At 49.8% G+C, this 18,007-nt stretch overlaps 1 protein-coding gene across 3 annotated transcripts in view; it reads left to right on the forward strand.

Moving 5' to 3' along the window:
- The window catches only part of SPPL2B (signal peptide peptidase like 2B), a 157,300-nt gene that overhangs the window by 16,262 nt on the left and 123,031 nt on the right, over nt 1–18,007 (forward strand). For 2 of the 3 annotated variants that reach the window (XM_014599846.3, XM_014599847.3), the window contains exon 2: nt 10,619–10,738. In XM_014599846.3, the coding sequence (XP_014455332.2) occupies nt 10,619–10,738 (120 nt within the window). Of the gene's footprint in view, nt 1–1,382; nt 1,407–10,618; nt 10,739–18,007 lie in introns of those variants that run through there. The other variant, XM_059719606.1, reaches the window with a different exon arrangement.

An 18,007-nucleotide genomic window follows, 5' to 3' on the forward strand; every position in this document is an offset into this window, starting at 1 on the left:
AGGAACAATAGATACCTTGCAGCATCAGGATTATGGATTTTTACTTGTTGTGCACAAGCCTCAGCATGACTTTTCCAGATCTTACTATAGTCTTTTAACAGACTTAAAGCAATTATTGGGGTGCTCATAACCTTTTGTGGAGAGGACTTCCACCAGTCATCTCGGGAAAGATATGACAACACATGGGATTAGGGCTCCAGCAGGCTGGATGCTGCGATGAACCCTTAACCATTGTTCCAATGTTGCCCGTACCCCCTCGGACTCGGTCTCTTGCCTCAGCATTCCCTAACCCGGCAACTGAGTTTTAGTCAATCAAGTTTAAATAGGCCTCCCATAGTGGGACCGGGGAATGTACGTCCCGAGATGCCTATTAAACTTAGAGCTGTGTGTGTGTGTGTGTGTGTGTGTGTGTGTGTGTGTGTGTGTGTGTGTGTGTTGGGGGGGGGGGGAAAGTCCTTAGCAAATCCAGATTAGAACTGGTCTGATAAATGCTGAGCTGGGTGTGTGTGAACATGGGTTGATTAACATTGGAAGCACAGATTCCCCATCATGCAGCGCTCTCCTGCTTCTCTGGTCCCAGAATTCACTGCAGTCTCTGCTTCAGGCTTTCTGTTTTCCATCTGTCATGTAAATGAATGGTCATCTGGTTCCATCTCGGATGTAAATGAGATCTAGGGCAGTTGTTCACTCTTATCACCCTTATCTGGAGAATTTTAGTTGCGTCTCTCACTGCATCTTAATCAGTTTCGTTTAGGTAGAGGAGGGGAGGGAGCGGGGGTGAGTCCTTGTGAGTCAGACAGACTGCATCCTGTGCCAGGGTTGCCCAAGAATACAGAGCTGAGGCGTAACAATACCCCCCACCATACGCATATACACCCCCCACAAACACATCCGCACACATACCCATACCCCGCACACACCTGACCCAGACCCCCTCACACACCCTGCTCTCTGTGGCAGAAGGCCACCTCTGTTTCTTCCCAAAAACTCTGCTCTGTGACAGTTTGGTTAAGATGGACCCTGCAGAGGGTACACACCTTACCCTATCTCTTTAGGTAACCTGAGCTGGATACATTCCTGAGGGAGGGGGGAAACCTGCTCTCTCTGCCTATGTGACTGGCATCACATACCTGGGTGAGGGGCTTGGACTCCCTGGGGAGCTAGGAACTGCCAGTCTGCCCAGCAACTAGTGATGCATTTCAAATTGGTTGACTGACAGCCAACAGGTGCTGGCCTCCATTGGACCAGGTGAATGAGGTCATATGGGCTATATAAATTAAGGACTGCCCAGGAGGAGGGGGCAGCAGCCATGAGGAAGATGCAGAGAGAGAGAAGAGCTGAACCATCCGCGCTCTCTCTCTCTCAAAACTCATGATCAAGGAACTGCCTGCCTCTGGATGATACTTGTGAGTAAGCTACCTGAGATCTAACTAGATAGATAGCTTGCAGTAACTCAGATGCGTGATCAAAGGCTACCCAGCCATGCCAGTTTGCTCTATGGGATTTCTCTGATATTGCTGTACCCTGTACCCTATTCCAACCCTACCCCTTGTAACCAGTAAAGTTCTCCTTTGCACCTAGCATGGGAGACTTATTGGGAGTGGGTCTAGATTATGCCTTGGGGTCCCCTTGGTTTGGCTGACTGAGGGAAGCATCCCAAGTTCTTGAAGTGAATCAAGTAGCCTTGAGAGCTACTAGGCCTGTTTCCCAGGGTGCACAGAGCCAGAATCAAGCCCATCCCTGGGTGGTGGCAGTGTTACCCCCAGGCTAGTGGGTGTGCTCCAGGAAGGGGGTCAGCCAGATGTGAGGCTCCCCCAGTGAGGCACTCAGAGCCATGAAGGTGGTTGGGTGCAGTGAGGTGGATGGCTCAACACAGGAGTGCCCCCTACTGGCCCACCCTTCACCATCCGCCACATGCATCCAACAGTCCCACACACCCCACACCCTAACCACATATCCCACACCCCACACAAACACATTGACACACCCCTGCACACACACCCACATACACCCTGCCCTGCACCATACCCACACATACCCAAGTCCCACACGCCTCCCACATACAACCCCCAGCACTTTCCCAAAAGGAGTATTTCCTGGGTAAGGGGAGAGACTTCTGGTGGCAAAGATCAGAGGTTAGGGGGCAGGATTTCTGGTCACAAAATGGTCACCAAGGGGTGGGGCACCTGTCAAGGGGTGGACCTACCCTTGACAGCCTCAGTGCCTCACCAAAACTCATTAAGTGACCCTTCAGCCAGAGTAATTACCCACCTCTGCACTAAAGGGTGTCCTGTAGCTTTGGACTTAAGCGGTGATTGAGGCAGGGATTGGGGGTCTTTCTGTATCTTTTTTGTTGGGGTTCCTTTGGGTTTAATAGTGTGTTTGTTGGGAGGAGAGGGAGTTGTGGCAGTGAGGGGTCAAAGCAGCAGCCCCTCTGCAGGAAGGGGCCTGTGGGCTTGGAGGAGAGGTCCTAGGAGTAAGGGATGGGGTGAGATAAGGCTTCTTGTAACAGTACAGCTGGCAGTTGGGTAGTGTGGTTAGGACTGGTGGTATGGTTTGCTTGTGTTGGGGTTTGAGCAGAGATGGTGGTTGGGGGAAAGTGGGTGAAGTAGGAGTTCTTGGGTTTGGAGGTTCCTGTTTGGGGAGTCCCCTCTGTGGGTTGTTTATTTTATGCTGCTGTGTGCCATTTGGCTGGAGTGGGATATAAATCTAGTAAATACATTAATCAAAAATAAATTTCTGTCACATAGCAGATGGATCAAAAGCATCATTTCAGGCTTTAAGAAACAGTGCATATTGCTTATTATGTCATATTATTGATATAATTGATAGCAGAACCAATCAAAGCAATGTAGCTAGCACAAAAACTGTTGCTATTGGATATTTTACGTATGCAGATAGAAACCAGGAGCCAAATTGCTATAAATGTTCTGGCTGTGCTCTTGGTAACGAATCTGACTTCAATTGTTGTGCTGAACTGTCCAAGAAATTAGTAAAGAATCGTGAATGTTTGAGGTCAAGTCCGTCGGTGGTGATTAACATACAGACAAAAGCATTTTGATATTCCTCACAATTCCTTTAAAAAGATTTTACAAGACATGTTTTCTCCACTGCCTGGGGAGCATCCTTGTAGCCTGGGTGTTGGAAAAGTTCTGAATAGATGTATTTAGACTGGGTGGGTGAATGGGATTTATCTACCTATTTAGAGTGGGTGGGTGGGTGGTTCTGCTTTAAATGGCAGAAGCAATACAGAAATATTCCTGAATTAAAAAGGAACTCTTTTGTACTGTTACATTATGTGTACTATGCTTAACATATTCACGTGCACTGTAGCGCTAAAGGGTCTCGATCCTCCATAATCCTATGCCAGGGGTGGGCAAAATGCAGGCCAGATGCAGCCTGCTAAGCCATTTTTTGTGGCCCACAGGGCTCCTAAAAACATTTAGAAAATTAATATTTATCTGTCCCTGGTTCCTGTCAAAGATGACGGGAGCCAGGGGCAGTAGGACCCAGGGGAAGCCCCAGCAGGCTCCTACGACAACAGAGCTGGCCTGCCTCCCCCCCCCAAGCCCCTGCCTAGCAGGGGCTTCTGGCCCGGGACCATGTGGCTCCTTATGGCTACACAGGCACAGGAAACTCAAGTAAGAAGGAGGGAAGGGGGGGCAGCAGTGGAGGACTGTGGGCATTGCCTCAGTCCTTGGGGCTGGGCCACCTCAGCTCCTCTCCCTCAGGACTGCACCAGCAGGGAGGGTGGGGAGCTGGCCCGGATCCGTAGAGCCCCTGCCTGCCAAGACCCCACACTCTTGCCGGTGCTGGCCCTGGAACACCAGTGTGGGCCCCATGCTCCCACTGGCTCTCATGCCCAGGCGGTCAGCAGTAGCAAACACTGCCTGGCACAGCAAGCGGGGACATGCTTTCCTCCATGCTGAGCAGCTGCTGCCACCAGCACAGGGCCCAGGCTGGCAGTGGTGGCAGGTTACAAGCTGGTGCTGAGCACAAGGAAAAGCGGCTCCACTGGTACCCTGTGCTGCAGCTGCTCACAGCCTGCGTGGGGCTGTCTGTGCCTGCTCAAGACAGCCCCGCATGGGCTGCAAGCAGCTGCAGCATGGGGCACTGGCCACAGGGCAGGAGAGGATTCACTTTTTTCCCCCGTGTTCAGCACCAACTCGTTCCCTGCCAGTGAGCATGGGGTTGGGGCTACGCGCTGCCCCCCGCCTGTACCACGGGGCTATGGGGGCACTGGGAGTGAGCAGGCATGGGAGCCGGTGGGAGCACGGGGCCTGCACTGATGTGCCAGCAGGGCCCAGAGCAGGGTGGCAGGAGTACAGGGTCCCAGCCAGCGGGGTCTCTATGGAGCTGGGCCAGCTCCCCCCTCTCCCTGCTCGTGCAGCCCAGCCCGACTCCACAGACACCTGCCAGCCTGCGCCCCGCTTTGGGCCCCACCAGTGCTGGCCCTGGGACATTGGTCTCAAGATGGTGACCACAGGGCGGGGCACCTGTCAATGTGCAGGGCTACCCCTGCAGCCCTCGACAGCTTGCCCAAGCTGGGTAAGCGGCCCTCCACCTGAAATAATTGCCTGCCCTGCTCTATGCCATATTCCAAGTCATTCATGAAGACGTTGAACAAAACCAGCCCCAGGACTGGCCCCTGGAGCACTCCACATGATACCAGCTTGACATTGAGCCATTGATTACTGCCCGATGATGCAGCCAGTTTTCTATCCATGTTACAGTCTGTTCATCCAGCCCATGCTTCCTTAGCTTGCCTGGGAGAATGTTGTGGGAGACTGTATTAAAAGCCCTGCTAAAATGAAGGTGCACCACATCCACAGAGCCAGTCATCTCATCATAGAAGGTAATCAGGTTCGTCAGGCATGATGTGCCCCTGGTGAATCCATGCTGACTGTTCCTAATCACCTTTTTCTCCTCCAAGTGCTTAGAAATAGATTCCTTGAGGATCTAATGCATGATTTTTCCAGGGACAAAGGTGAGGCTGACTGGTCTGTAGTTCCCTGGATCCTTCTTTTTCCCTTTCTTAAGTACGGGCACAATATTTCCAATCATCTGGGACCTTTCCTGATTGCCATGAGTTTTCAAAGATGATGGCCAATGGCTCTACAGTTGCATCTGCCAACTCCTTTATCACCCTCAGGTGCAACACATCCAGCCCCATGGACCTGTATGTGTGCAGCTTTTCTAAATAGTCCCTTACCTATTCTTTTACCACTGAGGGCTGCTCACCTCCTTCCCAAACTGTGCTGCCAGGTGCAGTAGTCTGGGACCTGACCTTGTCTGTAAAGACTGAGGCAAAAAAGGCATTGAGCACTTCAGCCTCTTTTGCATCCTCTGTCACAGGGTTGTCTCCACCATTCTGTAAGGGCTCCACACTTTCCCTGATCCTCCACTTGCTACTGGCATACTTGTAGAAACCCTTCTTGTTACCCTTCATATCCCATGCTAGCTGCAACTTCAGTTGTGCTTTAGCCTTCCTGATGTCATGCCTTCATGCCTGAGCAATGTTCTTGTATTCATCCCTAGTTATTTGTTCACATTTCCACTTTTTATAAGCTTCCTTTTTATGATTTAGTTTACTGAAGAGTTCCCTGCTAAGGCAAGCTGGTGTTCTGCCATACTTGCTAGTCTTCCTGCACATCTGGATGGCTTCTTCCTGCACTCTCAATAAGGCTTCTTTAAAGTATAGCCAGCTCTCCTGGACTCTTCTCCCCCTCAGACTGGCTTTCTAGGGGATCCTGCCCATGAGTTCCCTGAGTGAGTCGAAGTCTGCTTTTCTGAAGTCCAGGGTCCTTACTCTGCTGTTCTCCATGCTTTTTTCCCCTCAAGATCCTGAACTCAATCATTGCGTGATCACTGCTGCCCAAGTTGCCATCCACTACTACATTCCACAACCAATTCTTCCCAGTTTGTGAGGAGCAGGTCAAGAACAGTACAGCCCCTAGTTGGTTGCTCCAGCACTTGCACCAGGAAGTTGTCTCCAACACTCACCAAAAACTTCCTGGATTGCCTGCACACTGCTGTATTGCCCTCCTAGCAGATGTCAGGGTGATTTGAAGTCCCCCATGAGAACCAGGGCCTGTGATTGGGGAAACTTCCACCAGCTGTTTGAAGAAAGTCTCATCCACTACTTCCTTCTGGTCTGCTGGTGTATAGCAGACCCCCCACCATGGCATCACCTTCTGTTGCTCTCACCAATAACCTTAAGCTAGAGACTCTCAACAGTCCAGTCTCCAGGTCCATACTGGAGCTCTGAGCAATCATATGGCTCTGTCACATCAAGTGCAACTCCCCATCTCCCCTGCCTGTCCTTCCTGAACAGTTTGTATCCATCCATGACAGTGCTCCAGTCATGCGAGCTCCCTCCAAGTCTCTGTTATTCTAGTTGTGTCATAGTTTTGTGACTGCAAGGACTTCTGCTTGTTTTCCAGGCTCTATGCATTTGTGTACAGCAGGGTCAGGCAATTATTTCAGACGGAGGGCCACTTACCCACTTTTGGCAAGCTGTCCAGGGCCACGTGGGTGGCCCCGCCCCTTGACAGGTGTCCCGCCCCTTGGTCACCATCTTGGGACCAATGTCTTGGGGCCAGCACTAGTGAGGCCCAAAGCGGGGCGCAGGCTGGTAGGGGTCTGTGGAGCCAGGCTGGGCTGCACCAGCAGGGAGAGGGGGGAGCTGGCCCAGCTCCATAGAGCCCCTGCCGACCAGGACCTCATACTCCTGCCACCCTGCTCTGGCCCCCGCCGGCACTGACCCCAGGACACCGCTGTGGGTCCCGTGCACCCACTCACTCCCAGTACCCCCCAACCCCATGGTACAGGCTGGGGGCAGCATGTATTCCCAACCCCCTGGTCCCCGGCAGAGAATGAGCTGGTGCCGAGTGCGGAGGAAAATCGGCCCCTTCCCCACCCCATGGCTGGTGCTCCCTGTTGCAGCTCCTCGCAGCCCGTGTAGGGCTGTCCTGGGCAGGCACAGGCAGCCCCATGTGGGCTGCGAGCGGCTACAGTGTGGGGTGCCGGTCACGGGGCGGGTGAGGGCCCGCTTTTCCCTGCGCTCGGTACCAGCTTGTAATCTACCCTTGCTGCCAGCCTGGGCCCTGGGCTGGCTCCAGACTCGCCTGTTGGGGCTGCTCCGCAACGGGAGCAGCTGTGGCCCCTCTGCATGCCACGCCAGGCAATGTTTGCCACTGCCATCTTTGGGCTGCCCAGCACATGAGCTCCAGGCAGGCAGCGGCAGCAAACACTGCTTGATGTAGCAAGCAGAGGGGGGGGGGCGCAGCTGCTCCCACTGCGGAACAGCCCCGACAGGAGAGCCCAGAGCTGGTGTGGGGCCCAGGCTGGCAGCAGGGGCAGGTTACAAGCTGGTGCTGAGCACAGGGAAAAGCAGCCCCTCCCATGGCCAGTGCCCCACGCTGCAGCTGCTCGCAGCCCATGTGGGGCTGCCTGTGCCTGCTCAGGACAGTCCCGCGCAGGCTGTGAGTATCTGCAGCAGGGAGCACCGGCCATGGGGCGGTGGAGGGACCGCTTTTTCCCTGGGCTCCTTCCCTGCCTGCAGTCCTCCCTGTCCTTACCTGAGGCAGCGTGGTAAGCCATATGGTCCCTGCTGGGGCGGGGGGGGGTGGACCCTGCTGTTGTGGGAGCCTGCCGGGCTTCCCCTGGATCTTGCTGCCCCTGGCTCCTGTCACTTTTGATGGGAACTAAGGGCAGATAAATATTAATTTTTCAAAATTTTTTAGGGTCCCCACGGGCCAGATATGGCCCACAGGCCGTATTTTACCCACCGCTGGTGTACAGGCACCTGAGGTAACTAGTCAATTGCCCCAATTTCTCAGGAAGTATGAGAGCACCTCTCCTGTTGCCCCTCCTGCTTGCTTTTCCTCCAGGTCTCCTGCTTTGCCACTTACCTCAGGACTTTGGTCTCCATTCCCTGGATGGACACCAAAATCAACAGTTCAATATCTAGTTGGCAGCCAGTATGAAGTGAAGTGCTCCAGGGGTGGTTAGTCCTGGGGCCAGTTTTGTTCAACGTCTTCTTCAACAACCTGGAAGATGGGATGGAGTGCACCTTCAGCAAGTCTGCAGATGACACCAAGCTGGGGGTGTAGTAGATACGCTGGAGGGTAGGGCTAGGATTCAGAGTGACCTAGACAAATTGGAGGATTGGACCAAAACGAATCTCGTAAGGTTCAATAAGGACAAGTGCAAGGTCCTGCACTTAAAATGGAATAATCGCATTCACTGGTACAGGCTGGGGGGCTGACTGGCTGGGCAGCAGCTCTGCAGAAAAGGACCTGGAGGTTACAGTAGACAATAAGCTGAATGTGAGCCAACAATGTACCCTTGTTGCCAAGAAGGCTAATGACATACTGGACTGCACTGGTAGGTGTGTTGCCAGCAGGTCAGGGAAGTGATTCTTCCCCTCTTTTCAGCACTGGTAATGCTGAGGTATTTTATGGCCTCTCAAGGGAACACTTAACACTTAGGATGACTGTTATTCAGGTTTTCTCTTCCTTGAGATTAACTGCTTTGATTGCACTTACCTGCACAGGCAGATGCAAACCATTCTTTAGCTAAGAGGTTGGTGTGTTGTTGTTTTTGGGGGGGGGTTTAGTTTGGATTCCTTTTTATAGGTATGTTTTCAATTTTTCTTGAGCTTTGGGCTGGAAAGCAGCTGCAGGTGAGGAACATAAGCCAATATGTACATAGACAGTATATACAGGGTTTTGCAGTCCTGTTATGTATAGGTTGGTTGAAATCAAAGCAGGTCACGTTCATTCCCACAGCAAGGACCGTGGGGTGACATCAGGGTGGGGAATTTCCTGTCTTTCTTGGGCCTGTGCCAAGTCCATGTTATTACTGTTATTGAATTATTCTGGGTTCACCTCAAAGCTCTTGATGAAGTGCAGCTCAGTGAAGTTGTACTCGGTGAAGTACAGAAGACCCTCGCCATTCACGGAAGATACGTTTTCGACATCCCTGCAAATGGTGAAATCCACGAATAAGGCGCTGTGTTCATGAACACTGTCTGCATTCATGAACACAGTGCCCCCAGCAGCTGGGTGGGGGGAGCCTGCTGGCAGCAAGTGCAGAGCTCCTGAGGAGCTTGTATGTAAGCATGTATTTAAGATGGGGGTTCAGCATTCGCGAATATTCGAAACCATGAATGCCAAACCCACGAATAACAAGGGTTTCCTGTATATGCGACAGCTCCTTGTACAAAGCTTGTGTCACCCTTTGGGCATCTGAATCACTTATTCTCTTGTACTGGGCCTTCAGAACCTTTGATTTGGTCCAGCATTGATAGCGGTCCCAGTTGTAGCTCTGAAGTGTTGCGTCTGCCATGATCTGTTCGAACCTTGTCTGGTTCTATTGGCCCTTCCTGGTGCTGTCCTCGCACCAGGTGGAAAAAAGAGCCATGACCTTGGCTTGCTTCCAGTTGAGGGAGCATTTTGAGGTTTCGGACATTTTGTGCCAGAGGGTGTAGTGAGTGAGTGAGATGCTTGAGAGTACACTGCGCTTGAGAAACTAAATCCCTGAGGTGGTGGTCTATACCAGGGGTCGTCAACCAGGGGTACGTGTACCTCTGGGGGTACTTGGGAAGGCCCCAGGGGGTATGTGGCAGAGGTACCTAAGAAGCGGTGATATAGGGGGCAGGGCTGCCGCAACCATCCATCACTGTACTGCTGCCGGGTGCCGCACACCACTTTCCAGCACCTAGGTATCCCCGCTTCTCCATGCCGCCAGCTTTGCATCTGGCCAGCCATCAGCACCCCCTAACCCCGGCACGGCCAAGTATTTTATGGACCCCTAGTCTATAAATACAGACTCAGCATGCCTTTGTCTAGCTTTGAGAAGGCAAATTCACATGTTGGGCAGGGCCTTTGATCCCAGGACAGTGGCACTGGGAGCAGGTTGCAAAGAGGTAACTGCCTTGGTATGGTGGGGGTGGGAAGAAGAGCAGTATAACTCCCTGTCAGTCTGCTGGAGACTATAAAATTAATGCAAAAACCTCCATAATGAAATACTTCAGAGTTGTTCTTTTTCATCCCAGGGCATTTTTAAAACAGTATGGACCACATTTTAAGCACTTTTAAGTCTGTTTGTCTGTCTCCTCACACTTTATAATGCTTTAAAGGGATACCCTAAGAGAACTTACTGTTTCCCTAATTGAAACAAAGCTTGTTGACTGTTTGCCTGCCTCTCTCAGGGTACTGTATTAATCCCATCACACTGATATCAAAGCACCTTGCCAGCAAAAGAATGCTATAAAAGAAACATCGAATTCCATAGGTCATGTCAAAATTGACAGATTGTGTTTAGTTGGCCATCGTCAGTTGTCAGCTAAACCATTTCACAGGGAAGTTTTTGGGGGGTTTTTTTTACAGTTTTGCAGGGTGTTTTTTTACATCAAAAGTTTTATGAGCCCTATAAGTCAGAAATATAAATGTGACGCTTTATAATAAGTAATACGGAAACCAAGTTGCTACTTTTTCTACTTCTTCTCTGAAGGGCTTTTTTTACTTTTGCGGAAGAGTGGTATGTTTATGATCTGTTTATGATTGAAATTACCTGTACTTATTGTTGTTAAATAAATGTTTTGTGTTTTCAGGTGTACTGTGAATATGGCATGGTACATGTTCTGTCAGAAAAGGGGAGCAGTAAAGGGAAGGACTACTGTATCCTTTTCAACTCTCAATGGGCCCATTTACCACATGACCTTGGCAAAGCTGTAAGTACTCTAGACTAAGGTGTAATAGTAATATTTTGAAGACTTTGGAGTGTCTAGTGTGTGAGGAGGGAACTGATATGGGTTCTAAATTTATTTGTCCATCTGCTAGTCAGACTAGAAGGTTAAGAGTCTTGGGAGGGATCCAAGTATGGTGCCCTAGTAGGAATCCTAAAGCTTGGGGAAGGAACCCCTCTTTTCCTAAAGGAATCTCCCATTTTCTAAACCTTTTGCAGGAAGATTGTAGCAAAGTGTTGTTTTTCCCCTTTGAATACCATGCTTTTGCTAGGAGATTTAGGGATACTATGATACTAAAACTTTGTGAAAAAGTGAGGTGAAACATGGGAAAGAAGGTAAAAGAAGAAAAGGGGATATAAGGTAAGGAAAACATGGTAGGGGTAAGGGGATCATGGAAAAATGGAAATCTATTTGACATATAAAAGGAAAGGGGCAAGGTGAAATGTGAGGCTAAAAATGGAAAATGGGTATAATAAAAATAAAAGTTAATGATTTATTTTAAATGTACATAATCCTCTGTATGTTACATGTTTATATATTAATTAGCTATTTTACCTTACTAATGTCATAGAGTATGGTAGTGAAAGTATTTTAAAAGCTCTGGAAATGCATTACTTTTTTTTCTTTAGAAAGTAATGGCTGCTTGGGAGCATTTAAAATGCTCTTTGGAATGTTAATTAACATGAGGAATAATTCATCACAGTGGTTTAATTTGTCACTTCTTCCAGTTCCCCTGCCAGCACCTCCTTCAATCATCAGCTCCTAGTAGTTGGTTCCAACTGGATAGTTTGCCTGTATTTGGATTTTTGTTGGAGTTGCAAATTAACCAGAGAACCAGAGTTTACTGTACAACAACATGGAAAAGGATCACCTAGTTCCAAATAGCATATTTACTTGCATACCATCTGCACCTTTTCCCCCCAAAACCAGCCCTCCAGAATTGGGGTGCTTCCCTTAAGTGAAAAATGTATCTGCCACTTACAGCAGCAGGGGGTGGAGTCCAGTGTTGACCCTCTCGCAGCCACTGGCAAGGCGGTTGCTTTTGGCTGAAGGATAGCTGAGCTGGTTGAGGGTAAGGGAACTGCTACATGCAGTTAGTAGCATCTTGATGAGGCTTGCAGTATGAAAGCAACACTGTTTGCAGGAACTTTATGTAAAGAGCTATATAAAGTTAAAGAAGTAAGACTTTTACTACTACCCTTGAAAGAATCAGCATTGTTGGTGTCCTATCACACCAGGAATTCCCACTGCCTCACCCAGGCTTCCTCTGGAATGCCACATTTCCTGGGCACACTATATGTCTAGGAAGGCCATGTCTTCCCCCCCTTCCCCCTTACGTTCTGTCTTCCAAAAACAATGGGTGCATGCCCACAACTTAAGATAAGGTGACTTAACTAAGTTGACTTAACTTAAGCGACATTGGAGCATACATGTACGTTACATTACATGTACATTAGGGATGTGTGAAGCAGGCAATATTCAGTTCAGATTTGGCCCAATTCGGGAGACAGTGATTCAAATCACTGTCCCAATTCGATTCGGCTGAATCTGAATATGAAGATTCGATGCTGATTCAGGGAATCAGCATTTCGGCCATAGACATAGCTTTATATGTGGGAGAAGTTTTTTTGTTTTTTCTACGTATCTCGAGGTACTGGGGGGAGGATGGAGCATCCCATGAGAGTTCAGGAGTGGTCCCCATGTGCTTGGCAGTGGGGCCCCCCCCTCCCCCGACCCAGGAGGCACCAGTTGCCGGGGGGGGAAGGCCTCCCCATGTGTTTTGCAGCAGACCCGGAAGTGGACCGAAAGTACTTTTGGTCCATTTCTGGATCCACTACCGAGCGCATGGGGGGACCGTGCCCCTTCTCCCCCACCCTGCTCCCATGAGATGGTCCGTCTGCCCCAACATCTCAGCGTTCATGAGCCGCTCCTGGTACCTCAAGGTATATAAAGAAAGTGTGTGTGTGTAAAGCTGCGTCTATGGCCAAATCGTCAAATCTCTTGGAATCGAATCGGACGCTTCCAATTCAATTTGGAGAGATTAATGGGTCTCCTGATTCAATTCAGATTCAGAGATTCGGCCGCTGAATCGGGCTGAATCTCCTCCATATCAGATCAGCGACCAAACCTTTGCACAGCCCTAATGTACATCTCCTTCGTATGATGGCATCTACCTTGTGAGCGAAGTCAACTTAATAAATGCAACTCAAGAAAATGCTCCTTGGAGGTGTATTATCTTGCACCATATTTAAGTTGACCCTGCTCCGTGTGTGTGTGTGTGTGTGTGTGTGTGTGTGTGTGTACACTGGCAGTTAAGTCGACTTAAATTTTAAGCCAGCTTAACTGTCAGAAAGTTAGGCTGTGTATACACACCCAATGTGCCTATGTTGGGGTGGGGAGAGGGGAGGACGTATGTGATAAAATACAGTAAACCATTCAGCAGATTAAAATAAAACAATATTTTGGGTTTTGGCGTTATTGCTATGTTAGTATCTGCTTCTCCCTTTCTGTAACATTTAGTGAGGGTAATGATAGTTAATGTGCATGTTTCTTAGGATAGACTCTGGATTCGTTTCTTGTGAACACTGACTTCATTTTTGTTTAGATGCGTTTAGATCTTGTGCAAAGAATTCTTTTTTTCAAAAACCATTTATCCATAAGATTGGAAGGCACCTCAAAAACACCCCTTGCATGAATGCTGAAGCACTGTTCCTAGACCTTCCTGATCAAAATGTCCATCCATCCACTTCTTGGAAATCTCCAATGGAAGATTCCACAACTTTGCTAAATAACTCATTTCATTGACATATGGTTTTACAGTTATGATTTGGACTTACCATATTTTCTTGTGTACCAGTACACCTTTCTTCCCAAATATCAGCTGTGTGTGTGTGGGGGGGGGGGGAAGGGGAGTGCATCTTAAGCAAGGAAATCCAGCCAAACCCCATATTCTTACTGTGCTGTACCCTGTCCAGCACACACTGGGTTATTTTCCCTTTCTGCATCTTGCTTTGTTAATGGGACGTTCAAGCTATGCTGAGTTTGTAGGGTTCCCTAGCTGCTGGCTGTAAACCTAGAGGTGGGCAAAATATGGCCTGCGGGCCAGACCTGGCTCACCAGGCCATTCTTTCTGGCCCGTGGAGCCCCTAAAAAATTTAGAAAATGTATATTTATATGCTCCTGGCTGGCTGTCAAAGATGACAGGACCCATGGGGAGCCAGCAGGACTCAGTAGCAACACCAGCCTAGCCCTGAAATGCCCCCCAGCCCCCTCCCACCCCTGCTTCTCCCAGCCTCTGCCTGCTGCAACTTTCACTGCTTCCCTGCACACCTGGCGGCCGCTCCAGCACCATGTGGCCCCTGGCTGCATCAACGAACTGTGGGAGTGCACACTGGCACCACAGGGCCGGGGGGGGGGGGGGGAGAGAGAGAGAGAGGTGTCATAGGGTGAGTGTCCCACACAGACCCCACATATACCCCCTCACATACCTCAGCCACCCTCCCCCACTCACAGCCCCCCACAAACCCAGTACCCACCCACGCCCCACATATCCACACACCAACAGCCCCCCACAAACCTATCCCTACCCTTCCATCCCCCACCCCCGAATATCTAAGAGTAAGACTTCATCTTAAGTTATTATATACAATCACCTCTATATACACTACACAAACACATGTAAATCAGGACAAAAATATTTCTTGAAATCAAATTAATGAATGTTGTAGATGTTTGATTTTTAGAATATGGCATTGTGGTTTTTAGTATTTTTCTGGTCCTGAGATGGCAAAACCCCTTGCTGAAAAGAGTACTCCTGGGGGCAAGAGGAGGGCCTTCTGGTGGCAAAGGTCAGGGGTTAGGGGGTGGGGCTTCTGATCACAAGATGGCAGCCAGGGGGCACAGCACTTGTCAAGGGGCAGGGCTACCTATGTGGCCCTCAACAACTCTACCTAAACTTGGTAAGCAGCCCTCCACCCAAATTAATTGCCCTCCCCTGCTGTAAACAGTAGGATTTCCATGTACTCACTATGCTGCCAGCAAGAACAGGGTTACTTTCCCTTTCCCTGGGGCAAGCTGCTACTGATTGAGCAGCAGCTTCTGTAGCAGAAGCCTGAGGTTATCCCTTGAACAAAGTGAAAAGGATGGGGAATGGAAAGTAACCCTGCATGTGGTGAAAGAATGTCCTCAAGTTGCCGACATGGCGAATACTGTTTCTGATGCTGCTTCTGAGGAGGGAATTGTCCACAGCCAGCCACTGGCTAGGGGATTAATAGAGCAGCTGCACACAGGTTGTTGCTCCTCCTTCTGCAGATGCTGCTGTTTTCACTGCTGGCACGGGAAAATATTTTCTTCTTTCCACATTTGGAAAACAAGGTGGGTATCAATTTAATGCTGGAGGAGACCTCTGGGACTAGAGGAAGAAATGCCAGAGGCAGCACTAGAGAAGAGAAAGGATATGGACACTCAAGAGGGTGGAAGCTGGAGGCTTGTGACTTCTGGCAGCAATTGGAGAAATTCACTTCCACCTGTAGTAGTTCATCTTGAGAACAGATGTGCAGCTCTAGCAGCGCAGAGGGAGGAGCACGTTCCACTGGTGGAGGAAGACAGGCCAGGCCTCACCAAAGTGGGAAGGATCGAGACGACCGCCACCAAGAACAAGTAATGGATGGTGGTGGTTGGAGGCTCCCTTCTGCAGTGGACGGAGGGAGCCATCTGCCAACCTGACCTGTTGTCTTGGGAGGTCTGCTGTTTGCCCGGAGCCCAGATCTGATGTCACAGGGGGACTACCAAGGCTCATTCAGCCCCCTGACTACTACCCTATGTTGCTCATCCACATGGGCACCAATGATACTACCAGGCGAGACTCTGAGTATATCAACAGTGACTAAAGAGCTCTGGGTGCAAGGGTGAAGGGGTCTGCGGCTCAGGTTGTGTTCTTGTCAATCCTTCCAGTCAAAGGAAAGGGCCCAGGCAGGAGCAGGTGCATCCTACAGGTCAACACCTGGCTATGGCTTCTTTGACCATGGGACATTATTCCAAGAAGATGGATTGCTGGGAAGAGGTGGGATCCACCTGCTGAAGACAGTCTCACTAACCTAGTGTGGAGTGCTTTAAACTAGGTTCTCCAGGGGAGGGGTAGAGACCAAAGCCCTGAGGGAAGTGGGGACATGGGAGACCTGGAGGAAGAGCAAGCAGGAGAGGGCAAAAGAGAAGGTGCTCTCATACTTCCTGAGAAAGCAGTGCAATCAACTAGTTACCTCAGGTGCCTGTACACAAATGCACAGAGCCTGGGGAACAAGCAGGAAGAGTTGAAAGTCCTTGCACAATCATGGAGCTATGACGTGATTGGAATAACAGGCTTGGTGGGAGCTCACATGGCTGGAGCATTGTCATGGATGGGTACAAACTGTTCAGGAAGGACAGGCAGGGGAGACGAGGAGGAGTATGTAACAGAGCCATATGATTGCTCAGAGTATGAAGCTGGAGATTGGCTTGTTGAGTGTCTCTGGGTTAGGGTTAGAGGGGAGAGCAGCAAGGATGATGTTGTGGTGGGGGTCTGCTATAGACCACCAGACCCAGAGGAAGTGGCAGATGAGGCGTTCTTCAAACAGCTAGTGGAAGTTTCCTGATCACAGACCTGGTTCTTATGGAGAACTTCAATCATCCTGACATCTGCTGGGAGGGCAATACAGCAGTGTGCAAGCAATCCAGGAAGATTTTGGGGAGTATTGGGGACAACTTCCTGCTGCAAGTGCTGGAGCAGCCAACCAGGGGCCATGCTTTTCTTGACCTACTTCTCACAAACACAGAAGAATTGTGGGGGGAATGTAGTAGTGGTCGGCAACATGGGCAGCAGGGATCATGAGATGATTGAGTTGACGATTCTGAGGAAAGGAAGGATGGAGAGCAGCAGAGTAAGGACCCTGGACTTCAGAAAAGCAGACTTCGACTCGCTCAGGGAACTGATGGGCAGGATCCTCTGGGAAGCCAGTCTGAGTGGGCAAGGAGTCTAGGAGAGCTGGCTGTACTTTAAAGAAGCTTTACTGAGAGTGCAGGAATAAACCATCCCGATGCAGAGGAAGACTAGCAAGTATGGCAAAAGAGCATGTATAGCTGGAGCATCGGCCTCAGAGAGTAGCAATCAATGGGTCGATGTCTAGTTGGCAGCCAGTGTCAAGTGGAGTCCCCCAGGGTTTGGTCCTGGGCCTGGTTTTGTTCCATGTCTTCATGAACAACTTGGAAGATGGCATAGAGTGCACCCTCAGCAAGTTTGCAGATGACACCAAGCTGAGGGGAGTAGTAGATATGCCAGAGGGTAGGGCTAGGATTCAGAGTGACCTAGACAAATTGGAGGATTGAGCCAAAACAAATCTCATGAGGTTCAACAAGGACAAGTGCTAAGTCCTGCACTTAGGACAGAACAATCACACGCACGTGTACAAGGTGGGGGCTGACTGGCTGGGCAGCGGCTCTGCCAAAAAGGATCTGGGCTTACAGTGGACAATAAATTGAGTATGTGTTGTTAGCAGTGTGCCCTTGTTGCCAAGAAGACCAACGGCATCCTGGGCTGCATTAGTAGGTGTTGCCAGTAGGTCAAGGGAAGTGATTTATTCCCTTCTATTCAGTACTGGTGAGGCCACATCTGGAGTAGTGTTCAGTTTTGGACCCCCCCCCCCCCCCCCAACTACAGAAGGGATGTGGACATATTGGATAGAGTCCAGCAGAAGGCAACAAAAATGGTGGGGTGGGGCATGACTTATGAGGAGTGGCTGAAGGAACTGGGCTTATTTAGTCTAGAGAAGAGGAGTCTGAGGGGAATTAATAGCATCCTTCAGCTACCTGAAGTGGGGTTTGAAAGAGGATGGAGCTGGACTGTTCTCAGTGGTGGCAGATGACAGAACAAGGAGCAATGGGCTCAAGTTGCAGCAAGGGAAGGTTAGGTTAGATGCTAGGAAGAACTTTCTCACTAGGAGGGTAAAAACACTGGAACAGGTTACCCAGAGAGGTAGTGGATGCTCCATCCATGGAGGCTTTCAAAACCTGGCTAGACAAACTTTGGCTGGGCTGATCTAGTTGGGGCTGGTCCTGCTTTGAGCAAGGGGTTGGACTAGATGACCGAGGTCCCTTCCAACCCTAATTTTCTATTATTCTTGGTTTGGGGACTTGCATTTTACTGCAGGTTTTTATACTCACTGTTTCATGTCCTGTTGTCTGGGGTTTTTTTGTTTTTGTTTTTTGTGGTGGCTTTTCAGA

The sequence above is a fragment of the Alligator mississippiensis genome, chromosome 16 (assembly GCF_030867095.1).
Source record: "Alligator mississippiensis isolate rAllMis1 chromosome 16, rAllMis1, whole genome shotgun sequence".
Classification (NCBI taxonomy): domain Eukaryota; kingdom Metazoa; phylum Chordata; order Crocodylia; family Alligatoridae; genus Alligator; species Alligator mississippiensis.